Raw genomic sequence first — 27851 nt, 5'->3', positions numbered from 1 at the left:
CTCAGATGCACAGTGGATAAGGTCGCTGGTGCCTACTTACATCATTGTTTAAGACGATGTGTGGGGTAGAGGCCAACTTAAAAGACAGACCATCTTTTTTTTAATTTTCAGATGTTGGTTGTATTAGTTTGTTTTGTCTTAGATTCAAGAGTGCCAAATGCAGAACAAATGTATCTGTCTCTGTCCAACTATTAAAAAGTAAATTATGTCTTCATAGTGCAAGGTTTTATTCTGTATTGAATATCTTTCCAAAAAACATTCTAATCTTACTACTAAGACGAATATGTCTGGCTAGCTGTTCTTAAATAAATAACTTTCGGTTAACTTATTGTAGGAGCTTCCTTAGCAAGTAGCAAATTCATAACATTACTGACACTAGTGTTGACGATATACCGTCTTTGATAAACATGAACTACAAAAAAACTGCCAAAAATATGCATGCAAGCAGCATGTTATATGTGAAAAAATCATGGAGTGCATATATAGTTTAGCTGGATCTAAGGGAAGTTGTTTTTTTCCGATAAAATAACAAGTAGACATCTCTGATAATCTGCAGAAACATCTCAAGGCTGCACAGTGGAAACAGTATGCACCTTCTGCTCCTGGAGCTGAATTTTAAACCTCATGGTAAAGGCTGTGAATAATTATGTATGTGATTCTCGGTTATGTTATTTTTAATACATTTGCCAAAAGTTCAAATTAACATTGTCATTATGGGGTCTTTTGTGTAGAATTTTGAGGAAAACATACATTTAATCAATTTTGAAACAACGTTGTAACATACAAATCGTGGAAAAGGTGAAGCGCTGTTAATACTTTCCGGGTTTACTGTACTTTGCTTAGATACATCAGTTAGAACAGTTCAGTGAAAATTGCCAAAGTGGGGCTTGGTTCAGAAAAGCCCCCCCAACCAATTTGTATACTCCTGTCACTTGTCATGATGATCACAGACTTGTTAAACAATGACTTGTTAAATGATCACAGTTTACCATGTCAATCATTGTTGGAGAGGAGTGTAGTTTATACCATTATGATAGCAAACTTTACAGACCAGATTTACTGTCTGCAGACGAAGCAAAGTGCACAATAATCCTGAGTTGAATTTTAGTAGTCATTTGTCTGCAGTTCACTTCTATCTAAACAGCAAAATTGCCAGGCACTGATGTGCCAGTGAGATTTTGATTTCAACCAGGTTGTTAAAATACATTCATACATCATTAGTTTTCTATGGGGCTTCATCAAACTGGGGCAGATGTTAATAGTTCTAATTTTTCAAGAATGTTATGAGGGTTAAATGTGGGTCTTTTAGGAAACTTTTTTTGGCACACAGTGCCTTAAAAAAAAACTATTCATACACCTTACATTTGTTTGTCACTTTACAACCAAAAACTTGTGAAATAAAAACAGAAAGTAGCACAAAATTGTGAAGTGGAATTAAAAAAAGAGGCTTTAAAAAAAACAAGACAAATAAAAAGTCTTGTGTGCGTACATATTCAGCCCCTGTACTCTGCATTCTAAGATCTACAATCAAATGCCTTTAGTAGTCACCTAATTTTTTCCTGTGAATTCATTCTTGTTAAATCCTAACCACACCCATTCTGCTATGATTGGTCAAGCATTAAGGTTCCTCATCAATCCTGGGAGTTTCTGTGGGGCTTGTTTTATAAACAAAGTGGGGCCTGATCACAGCTGGCTGGAGGGGAGTGAAGCCATTTTAGGTCATAATGGACTCGGTTCTCGTAATATCTTCCAAACATTGTCATAATCAAGGTCTTTAGCTATTTGTTGATGAGTCCTTATGAAACAGTGTTGTAGTGAAGACAGTGTATCATGATACAGCGTCTAGAAGAAAGAGACAGGCAACATCTCTTCATATGGGGAAGTAGCTCTGGGTCAGATCAAATGGATTCAGGCCCTCACAGCCTGCCCCCAGGACTCCAGGACAAACATGTGGCAATAACTTGTTAGTATAATTAAGTGTTTGTTTTAAAAAAAATAAATCGTAATTATTCCGTAGAGGTCTTGATGTTATTTCCTCTCTAGCTGTTGTAAAGCATTGAATATAATATATATATTTTTTCATGACTTTTTCAGGACCACTGCACCTCTTGCTCTGGTGCCACATTGTTACCTTTGACCATCACTCTTTTTGTTTTGCAGTCAGCCTTAATTTGCTCTCTCTCTGGTTTGTGGTGCATTTTGAGTTTACAAGTATATTCTGTTCTACGTCATATTGGTGCTCCGCCCTCTAACGGCTTCGCTATTGGTTTACCCCGAGGCACCGCCTCGTCTCTGAGAAAGCTTAATGAACTCGCCACCAAGCAGGGGGCAGTCCACTTCCTATAAAGGCGGGAAACACCCGCCGCACTTCCTCCTTTTCAACTCAGCGAGAAAGCTCCTGGATCAGCATGGCAGACGTGAGCATGAACATTGATGTGGACAGATCATTGTGCCTGACGTGTGACACCCCCCTGGGGAGGGAAGACACACATGTTCTCTGTTTTGTTTGCCTAGGCCCGGATCACGCGTTTGCGGATTGTGGGGCCTGCCTTATGCTTCCCGTGGAGGTCCGAAGGAGACGGGAGGCGTACGAGGCCTGATGACGCACGGCGCGTCCTCCAGCCAAGTCGTGGGCCGACTACGATGAGGAGGACGACCAGCGGTGTTATGAGGCGGATCTGAGCACCCTGTTCGGTTCCGAGCCGGGGGATGTTGAAGCGGTCGAGGGATCCGGGCTTGTTCCTCGCTACCCGCTTGACTTCCTGCCGCGCATATTCACCGCTGCGGCGAACCCGCATGGAGGTCGAGCTCCCCCCCGCACCTCCACTCGTGCCACCCCGGTTAACATGTGGAGTGAAGGTCGGGCGGAATGAGGCACACAGGGCTACGGTTCCGGGGGTTGTCTGTCCAAAGCTGGACGAAATCTGGGACTACGCGCTGCGGGGGTCTGCCTCTCCCATAGCTTCAGGGCCTCCCGTAGGAGCCTACGGACCCTACTTCCGTGTGGACGGGGTGGACTGGTGGCTCGGTGTCCTGGAGCCCTCGGATGCGGTACGTGCTGCCCTCGACCCGGGAGCTCGGCTCTGGCCAGGCCGCCCTGTAGCTAGCTCTGCCTAGAGCTAAAAACAGGTTGACGGTGATGTTGTTCAACAGAACCTATACGGGGGGGACGCAGGTGGTCTCCCTCGCGAAAAACATGGCTCTCCTGTGCTCGACAGGCTCACCGTGGACCGAGACGACCTTGGACCTTCTGACAGGGAGGAAGTCAAGGACTCGGTGGTTGCGCTCCTCAGGATGTCGCAAGCGTACGCAATCTTGGGAGGGAGACTCCGCCACGCTGGACAGCTGGGCCACCGGCATCTGTGGCTAGACTTGGCCACAGCGCTGCCGGAGAGAGACGGGAGGGTACTCCTGGATGGACCCATAACAGAGGATTCTCTGTTTGGTCCGGAGCTCCGGAACATCGTGGCCCGCCAGGAGGCAGCGCAGCAGGAGTCAGCGCAGCTCCGCCAACACCTGCATGGGCGTGAGGACGTGGCGCGACGGGGGTTCGGTGCTCAGAGACCGAGATCCTGTTCGTCGGCCTCATCATCTGGTGCTGGGGGGAAGCGTCACCAGAGCCAGCCACCCCAGCAGCACCAGCAACAACGGCAACAGCAGCGGGAGCCGGGGAGCCAGCAGACGGAGCGTAGCCAGCGGCCGAGAAGGCAGAGGCGGCGAGGCTTCTTCTCGGGGGAGCCCTCCCCCCCTACTCCTTTAAGGGGATTTATGTAAATAAAACGAAGAAAACGTATGACGTTTCTGTGGTTCGTTCTGAGAGAGATGTTAGTAGTGTGCATGTGTTTCCGCCTGTGAGTGTGACGTATTCACAGGCGTCATTAGAAACCTTCACCACTAATGCTAAGCTAGCATGCTCCGCCGTTCATAGACGGCGAGAGTTTTCTCTCAGAACACAGTTCGAGGGAGGTGTTAAACACCTTCATCCGGGTCATGCCGAGACTGTAATAACGGAGTATGTCCACACGAATGAGGGGCAGACTCCAACCACATGTGTTTTGTTTACAGACACGCAGAGGTCCGCGAGACCTGCTGAGTCAGCTGTGTTTACTTCCGCGTCGACCTATTCTGAACTCACATCAGCTCCGGCGGGCCGGAGGACAACCCAAAGTTCCCAAAGAATCCATTATTCGGCTTGGAGTCGCCTGGTTTTACTTCATTTCAGATGGCAGAGGGAAGTAATCAGGCAGGGCTATGCGCTCCAATTTGCCCGTCAACCCCCGCGTTTTTCAGGGATTCTCTGGACTCACGTGGCGGAGCAGGAGAAGTTATCCCGTCTGAGAAACGAGGTGTCTACACTGCTGCAGAAGGAGGTCGTAGAACTGGTTCCTGCAGTTGAGATGAGGACAGGGTTTTACTCCCGGTACTTCCTTGTGCCAAAGAAGACCAGGTGTAAGTCCAGGAGATTGGATGACATCTATCAACCTGACCGACGCGTACTTTCACATACCGATAGTCAAGAGACATCGAAAGTACTTTCACCCTCGAGGATCGTGTGTTTCAATACACTTGACTTCTGTTCGGCTACTCTCTGGCACCCAGGACCTTCACCAAGTGTGTGGAGGTGGCACTGGAGCCATTAAGAGTGAGTGGGGTAAGGATCTTGACCTATCTGGACGACTGGTTGATCCTTGCCAGGTCAGAGGCAGAAAGTTACGCTCACACACAGAAGGTGTTGAGCCATATTGCCACCCTGGGGTTCACGGTGAACCTCAGCAAGAGCGCTCTGACTCCAGTTCAACATTTAGTTTACCTGGGGGTACTGTTGAACACGGAGGAGGGATACGCGCGCGTCCCGGACGTGCGTATTCTCCGACTGACAACACAGTTACTGGAAGCTCGGCGTCATGTGATAACAGCAGGCACTGTTATGTCCCTCCTGGGGCTCATGGCAGCAGCTCACACAGTAGTTTGGCTGGGCTTGCTGCATATGAGGGAGCTTAAGAGATGGTTTGGTCGTCTCAAGCTAGACCTCAAGCGAGAACAAGGTCAAAAAGTGCGCCTTCCCGCTCGGGTTTTGCAGGACATCCATTTGTGAAACTCTCTAGCCAACCTCAGACGGAGAGTTCCGTTGGGTTGCGTCCTTCATTACACTCAGGTGTTCACAGACGCTTCTCTGACAGGTTGGGGACGCACCTCGGGTCAGGCCTATGCCAGCGGGGTCTGGAACAGACCGGTGCACAGACACATAAACTGGCTAGGGCTGAAGGCAATTTACAACGTCCTGCTTCACCTCTCTCCCCAACTGTCACGGTCCAACGTCCTAGTGCTATCCGACAGCTCCAATGCCATGGCGTACGTAAATCGCCAAGGTGGAATCAGGTCCCCAGCCCCTCTGAGTGTGGCAAAGAAGATTTGGGTGTGGGCAGACCGTCACCTGCTTTCGCTCAGAGCTCAGCATGTTCCGGGCGAGCTGAACGCAGTAGCGGACAGACTGTCGAGGGGGGCCGTCCAGGACGAATGGGGTCTGTCCGAGGCAGTGGCAAACAAGATCTGGTCTCGGTTCGGTCACCCGGTTGCAGACCTCTTCGCCAGCAAGGAGAACTTCAAATGTCCTCTCTGGTTCTCCCTCAGGGCATCGGATTGCCCCCCACTAGGCGTGGACGCTTTAGCCCATCCGAGTTGGCCGGTCGGACTGCTGTTTGCCTTCCCTCCTCCGCGTCTCCTCCTCCCCTTAGTTCGGAGGGCGAGGCGGGAGGGGCTGAGGTTGTTACTAGTAGCGCCAGACTCCCCGGGGGCACTCTGGTTCCCAGAGCTGATGCGCATCGTGGTCGGGGACCCGTGGGCCATCCCTTGGACTCTGACAGCGCCCCCTGTGCTGGGCTGGCCTCTCAAAGTGTGGCTCCTGCACGGGGCGAGCTGAGCGGGACTTTGGACGAGTGTGGAGAACGCCCGGGCCCCGTTGACACGCAGGCTTTATGCCTCAAAGTGGGGGATTTTCGCCCGCTGGTGTTCAGACAGGTCCTTGGACCCCAGCTTCTGTTTGGTCTCCGCTGTCCTGTCTTTCCTGCAACATTTGCTGGATAGCGGACGGACTGTGGCGACACTGAGAGTGTTCGCATCAACCAAAGCGACGAGGCATGTCGAGTTTGAGGGTGCTTTGGCTCGCGCCCACCCTCTGGTGGCACGTTTCTTGCGGGGTGCCTGCAGGCTTCGACCTCCTGCAAGGCCTTCCAGCCCTCAGTGGGATCTCCAGTTGGTCCTGGACTCTCTCACAGGCCCGACCTTCGAGCCTCTTGACCAAGTCCCGCTGCATATCTTGTCTTTCAAGGTATCGCTCCTTCTGCCATGAAGAGAGCGAGTGAGCTTTGTGCTCTCTCTCTCCATTTGGCGTCGAGGAGTCTTCGGTGTCATTGCGTCCTAACCCAGCGTTCCGCCGGAAGATTCTGAGTTCTTTGTTCTGGGCGACGACCATCACGCTGCGGGCCTTTCATCCACCACCCCATTCGGACCTGGGTCAGGAACGTTTTCACCTGTTGTGTCCAGTGAGGGCTTTGGCCTGTTACTTGCGGCTGGTGGCTGTGTTTAGGCGCTCTGATGCCCTATTCGTCTACCACGGTAGATGCCGACGGGGAGAGGCGGTCTCCTCCCAGAGGTTTTCTCATTGGGTGAGATCGGCCATTATCCGGTCCTACCAAGCAGCGGGTGGATCTGCTCCTAGCGGACTGAGGGCACATTCCACCCGTGGTGTGGCAGCCTCAATGGCCCTTTTGCGGGGTGTGGCAGCAGAGGATATCTGCTCAACTGCTTCTTGGGCGTCCACGTCTACCTTTGCTAGGGCCTATCTCCTCAACGTGACGGCCGGATCAGTTGCTGATACGGTTTTGAGCGCTGCAGTGCCCTAGCAATGCTGCTTCAGGAGCGGCGTCCAGCTGGGGGTACATTTATCCCGTCAGGCTTCGCCTTGGGGTAAACCAATAGGGAAGCCGTTAGAGGGCTTCGCACCAATTCGTAGAACCTGAGGTTATGATAGATAACTCAGGGGTTTTCCACAGTGTTGAACACAAACATGATATATTATATTTCCACAATGAACATTAATAGATTACCATTATAGAACAAAACAATAAAAAGCCTTTATAAGGTTGCATTCTACATGTTAGTAGTAGTTTTTAGGCAAAGCAGAAAAGTAAGGATTCCATGCCAACACCATCTCGTTCTTGGGTTTCATCATCACACCTGAGAGGGTCACCATGGATCCAATCACATTTTCTGCTTTAAGGTAGTGGCCCTTAGCCCAAGACCAGTAGCCATTACAATCAGTGCACTAACTCATCCACCAGAACCACACAAAACGATTAACAAGTTAGCAAATTAAACATGAGCTTTAATCAACACAACTGTAGCTCAGGCTGACAGGAGTGGAAAAAAACTAAACAAAGCCAATAAAATAACTAAGAGATAAATCTAGCTGTGAAGCAGGTAAACTCAGAGGTGAAACTAAACTTGTATTTTCACTGTCTAAATGTTAACATGCATTATAACAGAACAGTGAATCGTTTATTTATTTTGAAAGACAATCTCTGCTTTATACGATTAGGCTCTAATCTATTTATTAAATTAAACATTGTAGAATTTTTCAATCTTGTAGTTCCATCTAGTGGCCTTTCATGAGGTGCATCACTGCCTGACACATTACATGCACATTATATATAAAATGCTCATATCAAGTAAATACATTTGTAGCAGTTACTAGTTTCATGATCAAATGGATTTATTCAATTATTATATGAAACATGATGATAATTTACAAGGGATTTTTAATCTCAATAACTATATTGTCTGATCCGGTAAAAACTTGTTTGATTAGACCAGTAAATCATTTAGCCACAGATGAAACCTGTTAAATAATGTTCATAATTTGGTTGATGTCAGGTGAAAATGCCTGAGTGTAATTAAAAATCCATTGTAAAGTGTATTAATTAAACAAAGTAAAAATGTATGATTGTTTCAAACCACATAGTGTTACTAAAACTGAAAGTAACAAGTGAAAGGGAACAACTAGATGTTAATTCTGATTGAGCTTACTAGTTTATTAAACAAATCAAAGCATACGATGGTTTCATTAAATGCTCAAGTATTGTTATTCATAAAAGTCACCCCAAATGATTATTAAAGAATTAGATTTACTCTGTCAGCTGGCATAGTAAAGACTCCAACCAATAGGTTGATGTTCCAATTTCCCAGCACCACAACTGTTGCTGGCCATGATGCAGGAATAAGAGCTAACATTATCATCCAAGATTTCAGGTATCAGGTATCCTTTTTTCTGTAAAGGACCAGCTTCAATATTCCAGTGAACGCCTGATAGTGGTTTGACTCAACGGCCACTAGATAGCACTTTACGTGTACAAATTGAGCCAGGTTTCATTGAATTAGTTGATTAGACTTCACTTTGTCAAGTTAATCAACAGCAGCAAAGGTGTGGCTGTCACTTGACACAGACAATTAAAAACGGGTAATGCTAAAATCATGAAACAATAATTATACAGCAGAAAACAGCCTTTTTAAAGTGAATGGTGACCACGGATAAAACATCACAAGAACAAGAACACAAAACAAACACATAATGACTTAATCCTGCTCTCTGTGGATACCATGTTTTGACCTAAATGTCAACTGTAACCTCTCAGGTAGCATGTAAACATGGCGTTAATGTATTGCAAGACTTCATCTCAAGTTCAAGTTTAAGTTTTTTTATTTGTCAAATATACATGTATCAAGACATACAGCATAGATGAAATTGTGGTCCTCTCAGACCCACGATGCAATACATGAAGTAGACAAAGGCCAATTAAAAAATAAAAAATAAAAATTAATAATCAACAAAATGAAATAATCAACAATACCTAAATAATTAATAAAACCAAACAAAATATCAACAAAAAAAGTTAATGCACAGGTAGTGCAAGGGGAGGTGAGACCAATGATCCTCTCAGCTGCTCTCACGATGCGCTGCAGGGTCTTGCGGCAGGAAACGGTACAGACGCACCACAAGGTGATGCAGTTTGACAGGATGCTCTTGATGGTGCCTCTGTAATAGGTGAGCATCATGGGTGGTGGGGCTCTTGTTCTCCTCAGTCTGCGGAGGAAGTACAGGTGCTGGTCTGATTTTTTATCCAGTGATGCTGTATTGTGGCTCCAGGACAGATCTTCAGAGATCTTAATGGATGCACGCATTAAATCCTGTGACTAGCTGCAAGGTAGTTTCCTGCCGAGACAATCCTCACATCAAAACTTTCATAATCTAAATAAGACATGTGTAGTGATTTATATGCCTTATAAAAAGGTTTATTTCCAGAACATCTAAGTTCTGGTAGATTTCAATTTAAAATTGCCTCTAGGTAAGATTTACCTGAAGAAAGGGGGCACCACCCTTGTTTTATAGTGCAAGGGAAACTATTACATTTACGTGAATAATAATTAATTAATTGGCCTAATTAATTAACTATGAAACACTAGTTTTAATCAATCTCATTTAACTGAAGTTTACTACTTTTTGTCGTGATTATCTGTTCTTTACTGAGTAAGAGACTCTTAAATTGACCATTAATTACACCAGAATAGAGACACGTACAATGACGTGACGTTTTGTAGCTTTATTTAAAAAGGGATGAATAATGAATGACAAAAATGAGTATGTTATGGTTAGTTTCGGAACCGAGAATAAAAACGGAAACGGGAAAAGAATCATGGACGAAATCTTACTGGACTACGTGCATATTAAACAACCCAGACACAAATCAATTTGTTCAAGATGAAGTGATCAGCTTCTTACTTGACGGTAGATGGTGAACAGGTTTAGGCAGCAGCTGGAGACCAGATGAAGGTGGCAAGCGGGTGGATGTCAACAGAGTTGGAGGATGAGGATGAAGGAGAGGATGATGAGGAGGACAGTCAGGAACGAGGGAATCAAAGTTCTTTCGACGAGGGGACCGAACGGTCCGATGAATCACAGTGTCGGCTTCCTGGTTGTAGACACCTCACGTGAACGCGCTGAACGCCTGGAATGTTCACTTCGCTGAGGGAAAGTCTTTAGGTCAGGAATACTTTCTTCTTACGGGATGTAAGGATGATTCACGGGCTGTTTGCTTCTTGATGGAGATTCGCAGTCTGGGAGACATGCTGCGAATATTGGAATAATCGGACCGGTCTGGTCAAGATTATTAAGAAACTCACAGAACTTTGCGGAGTCTGGAAGGATGCTGGAAGCGGTCCTTCAGTGCGGTCCTCAGTTTGGACTTGCAGGAGCTCGTCAGGAGGCCAGAGATCGTCTTGAAGGCAGTTGGTGATGACCCAGTTTATCACACGGGAGGTGATAAACTCTGATGTTACGAGGTACGCTCTGATCTTTTGGAGAAAACAACACAAATTCTCTAAGTTAAACACAGTTCTTATGTTGAAACTTAGTGATCGTAAAAAGGGGCAAACCCTTATGATTGGTTGACGTTTCTTCGGCGGGAAAAGGGTCCTTCCAGACTGACACCCCCTCCTCCTCCTTCTTACCTCTCCAATTGTCTTTTCTTCTCATCACACAAGAAAAATCATAAGTACATTAAAAATGCTTTAAAACGATTTGTTCTTTATAGATTATTTTCCCACGGAGCGCGGACATTCAAATAACACCAAACATGACAAATGTAGAACACTATTACAAAATGAAGGTTTTGATAATGATTAATTCAATTCTTATATTTCATCTGTGATTTTTTTCTTCATTTTGATAACTTCAGACACCTTGCACGTAGCTCCATTCACTTACAAGTATATTTCTTTAAGCAGGTCATACACATTTCGATGAATATTATCCAAGACACACACACACACACACACACACACATTATGCCTGTGAAGACATCTGTTAGCACTTTCAATGTTGATTCGCATCTTCACCATCTCTGCGTCTGCAGGAAGCCATAAAAGTTCTTATCTGATCTTGGTTGGTCAGAATCTCACCATGAAGTGTTGAACTCTTCGGTCATTGAAGGTTTAGCTTGACCGTTCGTCAAACTTCTAATCCTCCTTGCTTCGGGAAGTCGGGCTAATGGACTTTATTGCCCTGAAATATCCCTCCACTGCTGTTATTCCTCACTCGAAGTTTGTGAAATGCCAATTCCATCTGGTGTGGGGTTTTCTTATCATCGGAAGAATGTTGACACAGATCCTGAGGAGTGGGTGAGCTTTCACAGATGTTTTCCAATGAAGATTCATTACAGTTCATTACACATGTCTTATTTAGTTTGTTAGATTGAAAATTATTCTACACTATACGTATACGCCATAAGTTAAATGAATGCTAAAAAGATAATAAAAATATAGAGTATAAATTACTAGCCTCATCTAAGAGCTTAAACGTTTAAATACACATTCACAACCAACATTTCACTTTCATACTGATATACACTGTCTCAAGGGTAGCTTGAAACAGACTAGAGATTATTCAGCGACTTAATGAAGGACAGACTGTCTGCTCAGTTCACACCTTTGGGCGTGAAACAAAAGGGCAAAACGGAACACACCCAAAAAAGGGGGGCTGGAAGACAAAGGAACTTGCCCACACAACAGGCAAGGAAGGAAGTTACTCTCCAGGTGACCCGAGACAGGAGCTAACATAAAAGAACCACTGCCCCGGAATAGGCGACCCCCTGGACAGGAAACTTTCCCTTAAATAGAAAGAAGCCCCATAACCCGAGACCGTCTTTCCCGGAGCTATCGACCAGAGCTATCGACCTGTAGAGCTGCCGGCAAAGATCGAGTCCTTTTGATCGTGAAGTTGTATCTTCGTTTGACTTGTAGCGGCGAATAAACGACCCTTACACTCTGCATTTTGACCTTTTCTCTCCATAAAGCAAAGTATTAAGACCCGGACGTGACGTCGTGTTGGAGCGACAGAAACGGACTAGTTTTAATCGTTTTAAATGGTGCAAGTGACCCTCGGATTTGTTTGGAGATTCTTGGACGAAAAGACGGCGACTGAGGCCAGTCAGACGAACGGGCCCAAAATATGGTAAGCAGAAAACCTTTTATTTAATTTCTGCATTTAGTTTCGTCTGGCTGAGTTAATCGATTTAGAAGCCGTATGAGTGGATGGGTTGTGCGTTGATTCCGCTTGTAAGGCAAGCAAACATATAACTTCTTGTTTTGGTTTTATTTTCCGTACGACTCTTGGCACCTAAAGTAATCCCAGATAGAACATAATTGGCCGGGGGTTCTATCGAGTGACAAATATATCTCTATTTAGCACGCTTTAAAGGCATTTAATTCACCCTTTTAGAGAGGCTTAATCCCCTTGAGTACGAATGGCGTGTGAATGGGAAAAAATAGAGCTTTTTATAGGTTACGCTGCCTTATGAATACTTACGTTATGATAAAAAACAAAAAACAACTTTCTTGATTAATGCAACGTTAACGCTAATGTGTGTTTTTCAAGTTTTAAATAAAGAAATGTATAGCTTTCTTAAATTTCTATTGGCTAAAAAAGATTTTTTTCTTGTAAGTTTTATGCTGCGAGTTTATTTTTAAAAGAGGAAAAAAACGGCTTACTATATTTATAAAATAAGTTTCACGGTCAACTGCCGTGGACTTCTATTGGTTGAAAAAAGCGTTTTTTTGCTTGTGAATTTCATGTTGCAAGTTTTTTTATACAAATTTTTGGTAATTATAAAATAAGTATTCAAGCGTGTTATATATTATATATATATATATAGTATATAATATTTTTGGGGAAAAAAGCATTTCTTGTGTCGCAAGTTTTACGAATTCAAATACTCTTGTTGTTTCTTATGTTACGTTGGTTGCATAGTGAGTACCTATATTGTGATAAAAAAAATAACGACTTTCTTGACTAAATGCGACGTTAATGCTAATACGTGTTTTTCAAGTTTTGTGAAAAGAAATTCTTCAGTTTCTATTGGTTTAAAAAAGAGTTTTTTCTTGTAAGTTCTATGAGTTTTTTTTTAAATGGTAAAATTAACTTTATTTGATTGTCATGTCATAATAAAGTTTGGGATTATAATATAGGTATTCAAGCGTGACAGTTCTCTTATAGAGAGGGAGACGAACAATTGGTGTAAAAATAAATAAAATAAAAATAAAAAATAAAGGAAAAAATAAAATAAATAAAAATAATAAATGGATTTATCTGAACTGCAGGTAAAATGGCAGTCTTGTGGAATAGGATCATGTGGTGCTGTATTGTTTCGCTCTGTAAGTTCGTATGTGGAAAAAATTGCTCCGTTGGATCGGAAAAATGTTGTAAAAAACTGGTATAAATGGGCTAAAAAGCAAAGAAAGGTTGGAAATCTGCCTGATTGGGGCGTATGCCTGAAGAAGATATTCTAGGTGAAAATGTGAAAAATATAAATCTAGAACTTGAAGTCATTAGGAGGAGAAAAACAAGCATGTTGTTTAGTGAAAAACACAGACTGGCTTTGTTAGAAAAAACTAAAACTGATAGAGACAGATTTTTTGTGATTATGGAAATGGTGAAAATGACAAAGTTAAATACTGAAGTGATGGCACCATTGAAAGCTGTTGAAAAGGAAGTTGTTGATGAAAATAATGTAACTGAAAAAACGGATTCACCACCACCTTACCTAGAAGGTGGAAACCAAAATGTAAACTCACAAATGTTGTCTGATAGATTGCATAAAATGGTAATGAAAGAGAAAGTGAACACCCAGACACCAGTGTTCAATGTTACAGGAGGGCAGCTGATGATGGATCAAGATGTTAATGAAATAGATAAAACAAAAATGATACATTTAAAAGAGATAATCGATAATGTAGCAATAATAACACATAGGCAAGACATTCTCACAAGAGATCTGTTAGACACAACAGAAAAAACACTTAACATATTTGAAATAGCAATAAGACAAGACAAAGTAGATAAAGATGTGAGCGCAGCCATGACACTCCAAGTACACTTGGAACTATAGAGCAGCTGTGTGAGGAGGTAGATGACAAATCAGAAAAATTGAAAAAGAAAAATGACAGTGAGGAAAGAAGCAGCAGTAAGAATGAGGAACAAGACAATCATTGTAATTATAGACTTGACCCAAGCACGCCACTGACACCCTCTAAACATAAAGTTAAAACTAGAAAAGGTGAGAAAGGGAGACTAGATGGATTGGGAACAGAACCTCATGGACAGTTTCCTCTAGTGATGAAGAGTAAAAGAAAGAGGGATTATACTGATTACGTCCCAGCAACTATGATGGATGTACAATGTCTGAAAGAAAAACTTCCTCCTTTGGAAAGGGGAGCAGGTCCGTGGATTAATGTTTTTTGCAACAATATGACAGGAATTGTATTGGCTATTGGAGATTGGAGACAAATTGTTATGGCATGTGTGGGTTTTGCTAATTTGTTAAAAATAGAGGAAAAAGCAGGAACTTGTAGGGAGCCATATCAAGCACTTTTTTCTCCTCATGCAAAACGAATATTTAAGGCCATGAGAAAGGTGTTCCCTACAAATGTGGATGTGAATGAACTGATGTCATGCATGCACAAAGATTTGGAAGCTGAACAGCGGCAGCAAATGGCTGCAGCCCAACAGTATTTCACACCAGGCAACGACTGCTGCTTTTCATGTGGACAACCAGGTCACTGGAGAAATGAATGTCCTTTCTACCCACAGATCCCAGCACATTACAAATCTCTTAAAATAAAAAGGGGATGTAGATTTTTCAGTAGTCATGCAGGACAACAGTTCCGCAAGCCGAGTAGAAGGGGCCGGCATCTACTGCCCCTACCTGATATAAGTCCTCAGCCCTCATCAAACTAGTGATAGCAGAAAGAAAAGCTAAAAACAACAGATAAATAATCATCAAGACGAAGGAATTCAATTTCATGGCTATTACTAACTGAATGTGTTAAGTTGTGTAATTACAGGACAGGAGATGTTTAAAATCAGCTGCACAGAGGCTGGAGCGAGTTGTGTTGTGAGGACAGTTAAAACAAAGGACACGGACCCCTGCTGACATTCCAGAGGTTATAAACAATTCCACATGCAACAGAGGAGATGATGTAAGGCTCATGGAGAAAGTGACTTCTGTGTCCAGTTGTAGGTTGTAGGTAAGGAGAAGAATTTTGAGTAGTAATGGAGGTGTGAATCAGGTTGTAGAAGTGGAGGTGTGAATCAGGTTGTAGAAGTGGAGGTGTGAATCAGGTTGTAGAAGTGGAGGTGTGAATTAGGTTGTAGAAGTGGAGGTGTGAATCAGTTGCTGAAATGGTCAGTTAAGAAAGGTCTCTAATGTAATTAATGATAAAAACAATTGGTCTAAAGGAAAGATACTTTTTTTGGGCAAGACAGTGATGCACAGAGGATTCTAGTTGGCTTTGAAAAAACATTGCATTACAAAGCCCATGAGATATGTTTTTATCAGGAATTTGTTAATTACAGAAGTTGAATTTATCAATGAAAGTGAAAATGGTTACTCTTACATCCTTACTGTACAATGCTTTACAATCTCATTTAGAAGACTTGTTTCTGACAGGGAAGTCTTAGCAACATAAATAAATAGTGGTGACATTCATTTGAAAATTGACTTAAAAGGTTTCATATAAAATAGATGTAGGTTTTAATTGAATGGTAAAGGAATGATTTCCAAAGTTCAGCACAGGTGAGGTCAGACAACATAACACCCCAGTTTCAATTTTGCAGAAAGAAAAGTTGTATGTTTTTCTTGTATTTAACGTCTAGTTCTCCTTTTACAGTTGAAGGAGACAAAGGAAGCCTTAAAAATGACCTAACAAAGGTCATGAAGGATCCAGGTTTAAATTAGCATTCAGGTGGAGATACCTGGAATGTGACACTGCAGCGGGTGGCACCAACACCAGTGCAGAACAATCACACCACCATTTGAAGAAAACCTGGTAAAATAACATCTTAAGACTCTCACAGGTTCCACAAGAGGGACTACAGCAGAGACGGCGTAATTTAACAGGGGGAGTTGGATCAAGGTGATCTTTGAGATGATCTGACAACAGTAACCCAAAGGACAGGTAACATAAAAATATGTTATGTGTCCTCTAGGGGAAATTGATGAATGAATGGAATGAGCAATGAATGAACAGTGAACAGTATTGATCAAAGCGAAAAAGAAAAGAAAAATGAAAAAATAAGCAAACAAAAACTAAGAATGAACCTAAAAACTTAAACTACACTAACAATAAAAATTAGCTCATTTAGATTAAAACTAAAACTGATCTAGATTTAAAATAAACTAAAGAAGAAATAAAATATATATTAAAAGTAGAAATAAAAAAATATATATATATAAAAAATGTTAATAGGAACCAATATGGAAATAATAAAAATACAAAATAAAACACTAACAACAAAACAAATGGGGTAAAAGAACATGCATTGTGGTCGCTCATACTGCCAGATAACAGGCAGAGGGCAGCGGACGTGTATATTACTCTCTCCAACCAGGGTCAAAATCAGTGGACGCAGGATTTTCTGACCTGGATGAGTAAACGCACTCAGAAGCATCAACCACATTCCCCATCAGAAGAAACAAGCGGATAAGTACATGGGGAAATTACCCAATTCTATTACATTAATAAAAAAAATTTTGGCCAGAGCTACTCCTGAATGAAGGTTGTTTGTGTGTAGATTCAAGAAGATGGACTCGGAAAAGTGTGTCACCGTTTAAAAATAATATTAATATTACAGACAGATGATTATATTTTCGGTTATACATATAGCGTGTGCAGGTACATGATAATAATATGTTGTTGGGAAAATGATAATATTAGATAAAAAACTATAAAATGTTGCTGCGGAACAACCATTGATTTAGAAAATTGATTTGAACTTTTGAAGAAAGAATTGAACTTTTTGTTTATGACGTGACCTGTAAAGGCCACGTCAACAGGGGGAGTTGTTAGATTGAAAATTATTCTACACTATACGTATACGCCATAAGTTAAATTAATTCTAAAAAGATAATAGAATAGAATAGAATAGAATAGAAAAGCTTTATTCATCCCCAGAGGGGAAACACACTTTCACAACAGCGCAGTTGGAAAAAAAATGAAGTGCAAGGAAAAAGAAATAATAAAAGAGATAATACAAAATAAAATAAAAACGATCTTAAGAATATACAAATTATTTACAAAATTAGAAATTGACACTATTAACAAAATAAAATAGAATAAAAATAAAATAAAATAAAATAGAAATAAAAAATGGAAAAAAATAATAAAAATATAGAGTATAAATTACTAGCCTCATCTAAGAGCTTAAACGTTTAAATACACATTCACAACCAACATTTCACTTTCAACAGACTAGAGATTATTCAGCGACTTAATGAAGGACAGACTGTCTGCTCAGTTCACACCTGTGGGCGTGAAACAAAAGGGCAAAACGGAACACACCCAAAAAAGGGGGGCTGGAAGACAAAGGAACTTGCCCACACAACAGGCAAGGAAGAAAGTTACTCTCCAGGTGACCCGAGACAGGAGCTAACATAAAAGAACCACTGCCCCGGAATAGGCGACCCCCTGGACAGGAAACTTTCCCTTAAATAGAAAGAAGCCCCATAACCCGAGACCGTCTTTCCCGAAGCTATCGACCTGTAGAGCTGCCGGCAAAGATCGAGTCCTTTCGATCGTAAAGTTGTATCTTTGTTTGACTTGTAGCAGCGAATAAACGACCCGTACACTCTGCATTTTGACCTTTTCTCTCCATAAAGCAAAGTATTAAGACCCGGACGTGACGTCGTGTTGAAGCGACAGAAACGGACTAGTTTTAATCGTTTTAAGTTTTAGCATGTTATTATATCTCCGTTGTGAATTAACCAATGATGATGCGGCACTTGTGATTGATGCGCTCTCTTCCAATAAAATATAGATTTTGGGGCTGCATCGTACTCTAGAGGCTGGGGAGGGGGGACACAGATGTTCTCTGTTTTCTCTGCCTAGGCCCAGATTATGTGACTGGCCAGGCCAACCTGTAGCTCTGCCTAGAGCTGAAGTCAGGTTGACGGCAATATTCAACAGAACCTATATGGGGGGGAGGCAGGTGGTCTCCCTCGCGAACAACATGTTTCTCCTGTGTGGTGCGCTCAACAGGCTCACCTAGATCGAGACGACCTGGGACCTTCAGGTATGGAGTAGGTCAAAGATTCGATGGCTGCTCTCCTTGGCTAAGTCAGCTGTGTTTACTTCTGCGTAGACATGCGCGCGTGCCCGACAGAGCTTGACAGCTGATGTGATAAGTGAAACTAGACTAGACATGTCTATGTTGACCGGAGGTTGTTCCTTCCCCTACAGCACTGTCAAGAAAGACCGGTGCCTTTACGCGCAAGTTTTCTCGCCGTTCTGAGAGCAGACGAGGGCACTGAGCTACCGACCCTGCAGGTCGGTTATCTGGAGAGGTGCGTGGCGATCGGATCTCAGGAGAGAGGAGCAGGTCAGGACCGCCAGCGGAGCTTGAGAATGTACTGGACACAGTGAGCGATGCAGTGCCGACGCGTGATCTGTCCTCAACTCACATCAGCTCTGTGTAAATTCTCCAGCACATTCCTCCACATATATTCGGGTTTCGTCAGCTCCGGTGACACTAAGGGGTTCTTGGAGAGGTGGGGAGACTTCCGGGGTGGAAGAGGGTACACACACGACACATCTGAGGTTTCTCCCACAGAGCCGGATCATATGTACGGGAGTGTGGGTTCTAGTGAATCCAGCTCACGTACATGCTCTGTTGGTTCAAGACATGGAGATGGGTCTTTTGTGATGCCCATTCGTCATCGGCGGGGGTGAGCCGGAAGACAACCCGACATACGTCAGAGCTGTGGTTCTGGCAGAAAAATTATTCGTCTTGGAATCGCCTGGTTATACTTCATTCCAGAGGGCAGAGGTAAGTAATCAGGTGGGGCTATGTGCTCCAATTTGCCTGTTAACGCCTGCATTTTTTTTTAATTTGCTGCAGAAGGAGGTGGTAGAGCCAGTTCCAGCAGCAGAGATGATGACGGGGTTTTACCTTTTTAAAGCTCCCTTTTCCAGATGAGCAGCATTTCAATGGTAAACAGTAAGCTGTAGTGGAATCTGATGACCACTAGGGTCGGCTGTACTGTTGACATGGTTGGAGGTGTGTGGAGAGATCGGGAAGAGAATAAAAAAAGTATTTTGAATCCCTAATGGCTGTTGTTGTGTGTTGTGTGAAAATAACTAAAGACTTGAGCTACAACATCGTACATAAGTAAGTAAAGTTAATTGGTAAAGCGCTTTTCTGTGCAAAGGGAAAAGAGGATCGTTTAAAAGCTTCAACAGCCTTGAAGGTTTTCTGAACCATTTCGGAACCATCAGCAGATTCTGATCCACAGACCTAAGAGCCCAAGCTGGGGTGTAGGGCTGGATCAGATCACTGATGTAAAGTGGAGCCTGACCATGAAAAGCTCTGAAGGTAAGAAATAGAATTTCAAAATTCATCCAGAAAGAAACTGGCAGCCAAGAGTTTTACTGGATAAGGGAAATGTGAGTTCTTCTACTAGAGAAGGTCAGAATTCTTGTGGCAGAGAATAGTCTAATATCTAAATGAGAAGACACAAACTCATGGATTAAAAGCTCCAGATCGTATTGTGTGAAAGAAGCTAGAAACAAAAACGAGAAGATAAAAAAATGCCATTACTACAACTCTTGGAATGTTTTGTGTTATATCTATAATGGATATCTATCATTGATATACTGATGGTTCAAGTTATTTTTTGCCGTCTGTTGCTATGGAAAATTAACTTGACTTATTATATTCCATTATGATTGATTTGGTGCAACAACTGCTTATCCATGGGTGTGTGTGACCAATTATGTTACTTCGTATTTGCTTAATTAATACTATTATTATGTAACTGCGCTCATAATGTATTATTTTTGTTGTTGTAGGAAACTGCTGCAATTGCCAACCATAATAGAAACCTAATTATTAGGGATTTTCCTGACTTCCCTTCAAGACCTTTTTTTTTCATTTCACAGTAAATAATGAAAGATAATTTCACCTGAAATATAGAGTACACTTAGATTTAAAAAAACAAAAAAAAATTATATACATCCCTGACTTCACTCTTAATGAAATAAAGTATCTATTGTTAATGTATATAGATCATGTAATAGGATATTTACTTTAATTTATTAATACAATTTTTATTTTAATTTTAATTATTAAAAAAGCACATTATGGCTAGCACAACATGGTTAAACAACTGTCTACTGCATGTCACAGAATGCAATGTACAATCCCTTAATATATTCATGTGCTCTATTAATATTATTTTCGTTGGCAAGAAAAGTAATAGCATCACATTTTTGAATTTCTAATCTTAATCTTAATCATTGTATGTGATGGATGACAGGATTCTGTGGGTTCATTTTGTGTTATCACATTAAAAAAAAACATTGATGTTCAACAGTTTGAAACATGTTTAATGTTGCCTGAACAAACAGATTGAAGAAATAAGGGATTAAGACCAATGTTTGTTTGTTTTTATATTTTATTTAAAAGTACTTCTTGACAACTTGACAAACTGTTATATACCAGAAAGTAAAAATAACAAAACTCTCCTCTAAAATAATACAAAATAAATCAAATCAACAAAAGAATTTCCCTGAATCACAGTATTTAAGTTTTCTACCTCTGCCAGCATCATTTGTAACTTAGATCTAACTAAGATCGAACATTCCATTTGATGTCATAACTTGTGTCATATAAGTTAGCTAAGTATTTGATTTGCTCTGACTTGCAGAAACTCTATCAATTGTCAAAGGGCAAAACTTATCCTTAGACATGTTTTGCCCTTCTTTATGAAAAAAAATGACAGGATTATATTCTTGAATTCTTAATGAATCAATACAAGATATAAAAAGTAGTCATGGCCAATAATTCACGTTAACTCTTACTATTATGCATTTACATTAGTAATAATATTTTTTATATATATATATATATATATATAATTGTATTTATTAGATTAAATTGCAGTCTGTGTTAAGTAAAAAAAGAAGAAAGAAAAGTGCTAATTTCTATATGGACTGTAATAGAATTCGTATTGTTAGATAGATTGGACTCACTGATCTACAATATCTTCCATAAACAGCTTTTGAATTACTATTTCATGTCATTTTTAAACCTAGTAAGCTCTAATATCTTGTAAACTGACTCCCAAAGCTTCAATCTGATTAATGTAAAGACAATAAGACTAGTAAGAATTGTTCCTCGATGTGCATTACCTGCATGATGATGGATTTATCTGCATTAAAAACCCTTATAAATCCATATACCATTGTAATTTAGAAACATACAGTATAGGCAGGTGTCAAAACTTGGTGCTCCTCAGCACCTTGGCAGATCGGTTCTCTGTAAAATAGACACATTCTTTTGTGTCCATCGTGGTTGGGACTGGCTCTAGTGAACCAGTATTTTTTATTCTGAAGACATCAAATTTGTTGGGTAACACACCCTTGTGGAAAAGAAAGTGGGTCAAAGATGAGAACAAGACGATGTTACTAAAACCAATGATCATGGAAATGGACTTCACTGGAGCATACTGTACATAGACTCCATCTTCCAGAGCGTATCCTGGGAAGAGCAGGATTGGTGGAATCCCTAGTAAAGTTTCACCACTCAACAGTCTTATCAGTAGTCCTGACGCCAATCCCATTATTGCACCATAACCATTGGTTACTTTAATGAATAGGATGCAGACGAGTTGAGGGACGATTAGAACGTAGGCCATGTCTGTACTCAAGAACCAAAACAATAAAGGGCTGTTTTTAAAGTGGGTTAAGGCAGTTCCAACAACACCCACAACTACTACAGAGATCCGAATCACCCAATGGATCTCTCTGTCTGAGGCCTGAACAGAAGAGCAGAGGAGGATAAACATAAGAATCTCTGTAAGAGCAAAAATTATTAATTATCTGGTTAAAAAACGTACCTGTGGCCTTAGGATGTTCTTGTAGATGTTCGTTGAGAAGAGCGATGATGAAGAAAGCAACACAGAGTCCGCTGATGACATCACAGCTGCGGCAATACAAGCCGTACATATGATTGAGACATAGTTTGGAGTGAGGTGGAGCAGAATGATCGGCAGTGCCATAGCTGCTTCCCCACGTTCATAAGGAGACGGTGAGCCATAAGATGTCTGGTTCCAATCTGAAAAAAGGAGCAGGTTAAGTTCTCAATATGGATTACAGATGCTGCATTTGATTTTCTTTACTGTTGTTTACAAACAAAAAAGTGAAAAAGAAAAAATGGAGACGACAAGAAACATCCATACTCTCATCGAGGTAATAAAGTGACATCATAAAGAATTGGAAAAAATGTATAAAAGTGTTGTTTTTGTGTGATGTAATGTATTATAACTTGTATCTTCCCAAATGGTGTTCTTAAACTGGTTATTGATGTATTGACTGCCCATAGCTGATGACATTGCTAACAAACTGTGGCAGCACTTGAGTGTGTAATGAAGGATTAATGTGAGAACTGAAGAATTGAGTCTTCAATCATTGTTGGTGGGTTGTCGACTTTTCACAGGCCAAAAAAGGGGAGAGCAAAGTAGATCACTGACCAATATGGTATCTGTGAAAAACCAAGTTGACCTGTCACAGACAACACTGCTAATACGAAGTGTAGTTATGCAATAACAGCAGTAATATGACAGTGAGGGTGATGAGGAGAGGAAGGTTTTTGTTTCAACCAATAGCGCTCTCAGTTAAAAAAAATGACGTTCAAGCTGAAACTAGCAATACCAGTGCGACAGTCAACTGAGTACACTCCTTAGATTCCTAAATGATACCAATTTGTCCTCTTGATCAGTTAGAACACAGACCTGAACTCACTGTGTCTCTTTTTGGAACACTATGCCGACCCCTGATAGATAATGAGTATCCTTTGTGAATGTTTTGAGAATTAATTAGTTTTGAGAATTGAAAGAAGTATTTTTTGTTATTAGGATTATAAAAGACAAAGTCCAATCTAGTGGTCTTCCAAAGTTAAGGCGCCGTATCTACATCTACAATGTTCCCTAATGAATTCCCGTTTATTGATAAAGATTGAACTGTTGCTTACCTGTTGACGCGGCCACAGCTCCAAACAGCATAGAAGGGATAGTAAATATTGGTAAAGTAATGGCTGCAAGCAAGCATAAACGCCTTGCTGAGGAAATGGTTGGGGATGACAGAGTCCTCTGGTGTAAGAACTGATTTCCCAAACTGCCCAGGCTCTGCAACATAATGTAACGTTTGTCAAAGTTCAGAGTTACAATTCTTTAAATCGAAAATAAACTGTTAATGTGTAATACACAAAATATTCTGCATAATTTAAGACATGTTAACAGTACAACAACAGTAAGACAAGGAAAATAAGTTACATTTTAGGGTTACTTCACTGATTTGTATAGTCTAGAAATTTGTGGTCAAACTAAAAAAAAAAGTTTTTTTTTTTTTAAATATACACCTACTTCAATTTGTTTGCTATCTAAGTCAAATCAAATTTGATTTCATAAAAACTGTTATCATTTATTTCCTGACTTTCTTTCTGTGAGGAACCTGGAAAGGGTTTGTTATGTGTGGCTTTCTGGAAAACAATACATTTTTACGTTTAGGCACCTCGGCGATCGTCACAATTTTTGTTATAAATTGACCCCCTACCAAAGGACAAATTTACGTGGGAGGTTTGGGGACCTTTGCTGTCTGCTCTTCCACTCTCTAGAGGTTGTTTGTTTCTTTGGCAGATGATAACATGCTCATCATCACATTCAGTTAGACAATAAAATGAGTGTTTCAACGTACCAAGAAAAGGAATTGATCAATCATCAAACCAATGTTTTTGACTTTCATTTCACCAATCCATGGAGCGTGGAGGGAGTTGTTGAACAAAGTCTCACTGATATCCAAACTATGAGGGGTCATCAGGATGAAAGGCACGCAGAACCACTATAGATTGAAACACAATTATTTTTAATAATTTATCAATGTGTGTAAAAGTGGGGTTCATGGTTTTGTGAAGTTTTAAGTATCAGGATTTTACACAGGTAAGTGAAGGTGTCATGAGACTGATCAGCTGAGTTGAAAGAACTTTTTTAAAACATTTAGCAATTTAGCAAAGGTTCTAAGAAACTCACCAAGCCAAAAAAAACAAGGGAGAGTTGAATAACGTCTGTGTATGCCACAGAGTAGAGTCCACCTAGCAGTGTGTAGGTCACTGCCACAGCTGCAGAGATCCAGACACAAACGTTGTAATCCAAATCCAGAATAACAGCCATGACTCCTCCTGTGTTGTTACATTCACAGTATTTCTTTATACACATGTTTAGAGAGCAAGGAATCAAGGTCAATCAGGGAATGTTCACTTAAAAGGGGAAAATACACTTTACCTAGACTGATCAATGTTGGTGGAATATACAGCATTTCAAGCAACACTGAGAGCATGCTGATGACTGATGTCAGGACTGGCCCATACCTCAAATGGAAAGGATCCAACATTGTCGTGTAGCGACTTTCTCTCATTCGCTTTGCAAAAATGAGACCAACTTTGAAAGAGAAGTTAAAAGATTAAATCGAGAGCTCTACAAATGATTGTGTCCATGACTGCAACCATGTTTAACCTAATGATACAAAACAAGTGACCATATTAAAAACCACTTACAGGGAATCATGAAAAAGTGAATCTAAAAATAAAAGTAAAATTAACCAATAAATAACATGAGTGCACTTACTATGTAGTAGAAAAATCTCTATACAGGATGTAATATGTCCTAGAACAGTGATTCCCAACCTGTGGGTATTGCAAGTGGGCCGCAAAATCGTTTCCAAAATTGGTATCATTTTTTGTGGGAGGGTGGATGTAATTATATAAAAAAAAAATTTCATTCAGGTATTTTACATGTGACAAGGAAATGAGAGATAGGAACTTTTGTTATTATCGGCCGGACCTAATTGCAGTGGACCGCAATGCACTTGACTCGTTTACGCTTGACGTTGATAGCAAAAACTGGAGTAGAAAAAATGGATATCTGGCTATCAACAGGGATAATTAAAAGGACAGATAGACAAGAGACTGATGGTAAATCAACCGGTGATCTCCCTGCTGTCAACAAAAAAGAAGAGGTTGGAATAAGTACAGTGCTGAGTACTTTTCGCTGACAATTGATGTAAGTGTGCTTGTGTGAGTGTGACTTTATGTGTATGCATGCTTCTAATACTGAAGGTGTTGCAACAAGTTACATATGCTGTGTTAGTGACTGTGGAGCTTCCAATATATTTCTCCTTTATAGATTTCAGTCCTTTATGTTCAATCTACAATAAAAAAAAGTGCTCTGAGAACGCAAACAATTTCTATCTATCTTTCATTATAATGACTTCGTATTTATGGGGTCGGAGTTGGGCCGCAAAGATCTTTGAGAATTAAAAGTGGGCCCTGAAATAGAATAGGGTGGGGACCACTGTCCTCGTAGTTTCAAATTCAGAGGGTACATTTTGCACGTATGAACACAAACTTACCTAATGCATACGTTGTCATATAAGCCACCAACATCAATATAGCCGACAACAGTCCCATGGATGGGGTATAGACCATCTCTGTGGTTCCGACTATGAAGCCTCCACCAACCCATGTAGCTAAAACCAAGAGAAGAAAGATTGTTTTTGAAGTGAAACAGTAAAAAGAAATAAAAAGCACTTAATTATATATTTTTTTGATTATTTGTCATCGAACCAGTTTTGTTTTACAAACAAATTATTTTCATTACAATCCATCAAGTTGTAACTTGTCCATCCTCTCACCTGCAGGGGCTCAACTGACAACATGTAGTAAACACGATAATAAAACCTTGGTTATGAAGGTAACCAGGAGATTTTATTTTTGATGACGTGCAAGTTTGTAAATACAAATGATCTCAGAAAATTGATATCTGATTTCTATTCTAGTTAGCAAGAAGGAAAATCCATGTCCCTTCAGTTCTTATAAATATTATTATATTTGTTCAAATGTAACTACATGTAAAGAGACAATAGTCTCAATTTCTAATATATATTTTATGTTGTCTTGCATAGACAAATAATTTAGCATCCAAGGTATTATTAATCTATGTCATGCCTTAACATCTTTTAAGAATTATGAACTAGTTTAGAATTTGCTCTGTTACCTGTCATACTGAAGACTCCAACCACCCAGTTGATGTTGCGGTTCCCTAGCATTGTCATATTCATGCTAGTGGCTCCACTTTTTTTCTGCTCCCTTCGGGCCTTAAAAGAAGCCCAGATGCCACAGCCAAAGACTAAAAGGTAGAAAACTGCCAGAACCACAACTCCTGGGATGTTGACCGCCATAGTCCTGGATCACAAGTGCTCAAGGGCTCAGAGTGGGAGGGCTGATGCCTTTTTTTTTAATTCTTTGAACCTGCTTCTCCACATTCCCTTGGTTCACTGAGACACAAAAGCAAAAACTTAATTTGTTAACATCAGTGACTGCCTCCAGGACCTCTTTTAATCATTGCTGAAGATGACTGAACTCTTGTTACTGTAAGATATTACGATAACAACTTTAACAGACTAGATAAACTTTCTGCAGACATAGCAAAGTTCAGCCCACCATATACATAGTATCAATGTGGCGTTGGTGAAAGTGTAACTACAGTTGATCAGATTCACAAGTCTGTTCTTCACCAGGCTCTTGTCGACCGATTGCATGCTCGTCACTGAATTTCTCTTTCACATGGAAGGCATTTTGGCATGGTCTTAAAGAGGGATGGCTGTTTTTGATCTAAAATAGTTGTGTAAAATGTGTTTATATTCAATGATTTTTGTACATTACTGAGACCAACATTAAAAACTAAGACCCAGCCCGGGTCTTCTGTGCGTAGGGCGTGTTGGCAGATCCATTAACCTGTTCGCGGGCTTTATGTACTCTGACGATGTCTTTTCCCTGAAGAAGGATGATGGGCGCCTGTGAGTAAATGTCAGGGATAAAGTGTGCGATTGACCTTGAAAGAGCATGATGAAGAGCAACTTCTGGTGTTGGTATCACTTCTCTATTGTTTGGGATATCAATGCACCAATCATATCACTCTCATCCTCCAGCACCTTCACTGGCTCCCATTCAATCAACGAATCCCCACAAACTCCTCCACAACTTCACACCACCGGTTTGACCTCATACTCGCATACATTCCGACTCGATATCTCTGCTCCCCCTCTTTCATTCACCTCTCTGCAAAGCCATCAGTCGCTGGAACTCTCTACCACCTGAACTCTATAACTGTGACTCTCTACCACTCTTCAAGAGCCGCTTTATTCGTCAGTACATATCGGTATACATCATTGAATTTTTCAACAAAACAAAAACAATATGTACAAAATATACAAGAGAAATAATAATAATACTAATAAACACAGTGCAGAAACTTGAATGAGAATAAATCCCAAAACTCATGTGTTCTGCCTTGCATACTCATTAATTTCGTGTTAAACTGTTGATTCAAGGATAAAATATAAATGTCATGTATATTTGAGTTAAAGTACAGAATATATTTCCCTTCAGATGTATAAAAATGTATGTAATCTAACCGTTTTGTGTGGGTCATAGTCGAAAGAAAAATTTTTACATGGATAAAAAATAATTAATTTGCCTTATTAATTAATTATGAAACACAAGTTTAAATCAATCTCTTTAACTTAAGTCACTACTTGTTGTGGTGATTTTCTTTACTGAAAAAGAGGCTCTTAAATTGATTATAAAAAAATCTGAACATTTGTAAAGGCAACTAACTCTCTAGAGGTTCTTTGTT

At 40.8% G+C, this 27851-nt stretch overlaps 1 protein-coding gene across 1 annotated transcript; it reads right to left on the bottom strand.

Annotated features, from left to right (window-relative positions):
- Nucleotides 1-20632: 20632 nt before the first annotated feature.
- Nucleotides 20633-26394, bottom strand: LOC148069424 (high affinity choline transporter 1-like). Its single transcript, XM_087802079.1, has 8 exons — nt 26211-26394; nt 25567-25683; nt 24441-24596; nt 24189-24337; nt 23857-24000; nt 23135-23288; nt 22002-22219; nt 20633-21920 (listed from the first exon to the last, which is right to left on the bottom strand). The coding sequence occupies exons 1-8, from the start codon at nt 26392-26394 to the stop codon at nt 21381-21383; spliced, it is 1662 nt and encodes a 553-aa protein (XP_087658205.1). The 3' UTR covers nt 20633-21380.
- Nucleotides 26395-27851: the final 1457 nt, after the last annotated feature.

Source organism: Callionymus lyra, chromosome 11 (assembly GCF_982586985.1).
Source record: "Callionymus lyra chromosome 11, fCalLyr1.hap1.1, whole genome shotgun sequence".
Lineage (NCBI taxonomy): Eukaryota > Metazoa > Chordata > Actinopteri > Syngnathiformes > Callionymidae > Callionymus > Callionymus lyra.
Note: the sequence above shows the minus strand (reverse complement) of the source record. Positions and strands in the feature narration are given on the sequence as shown.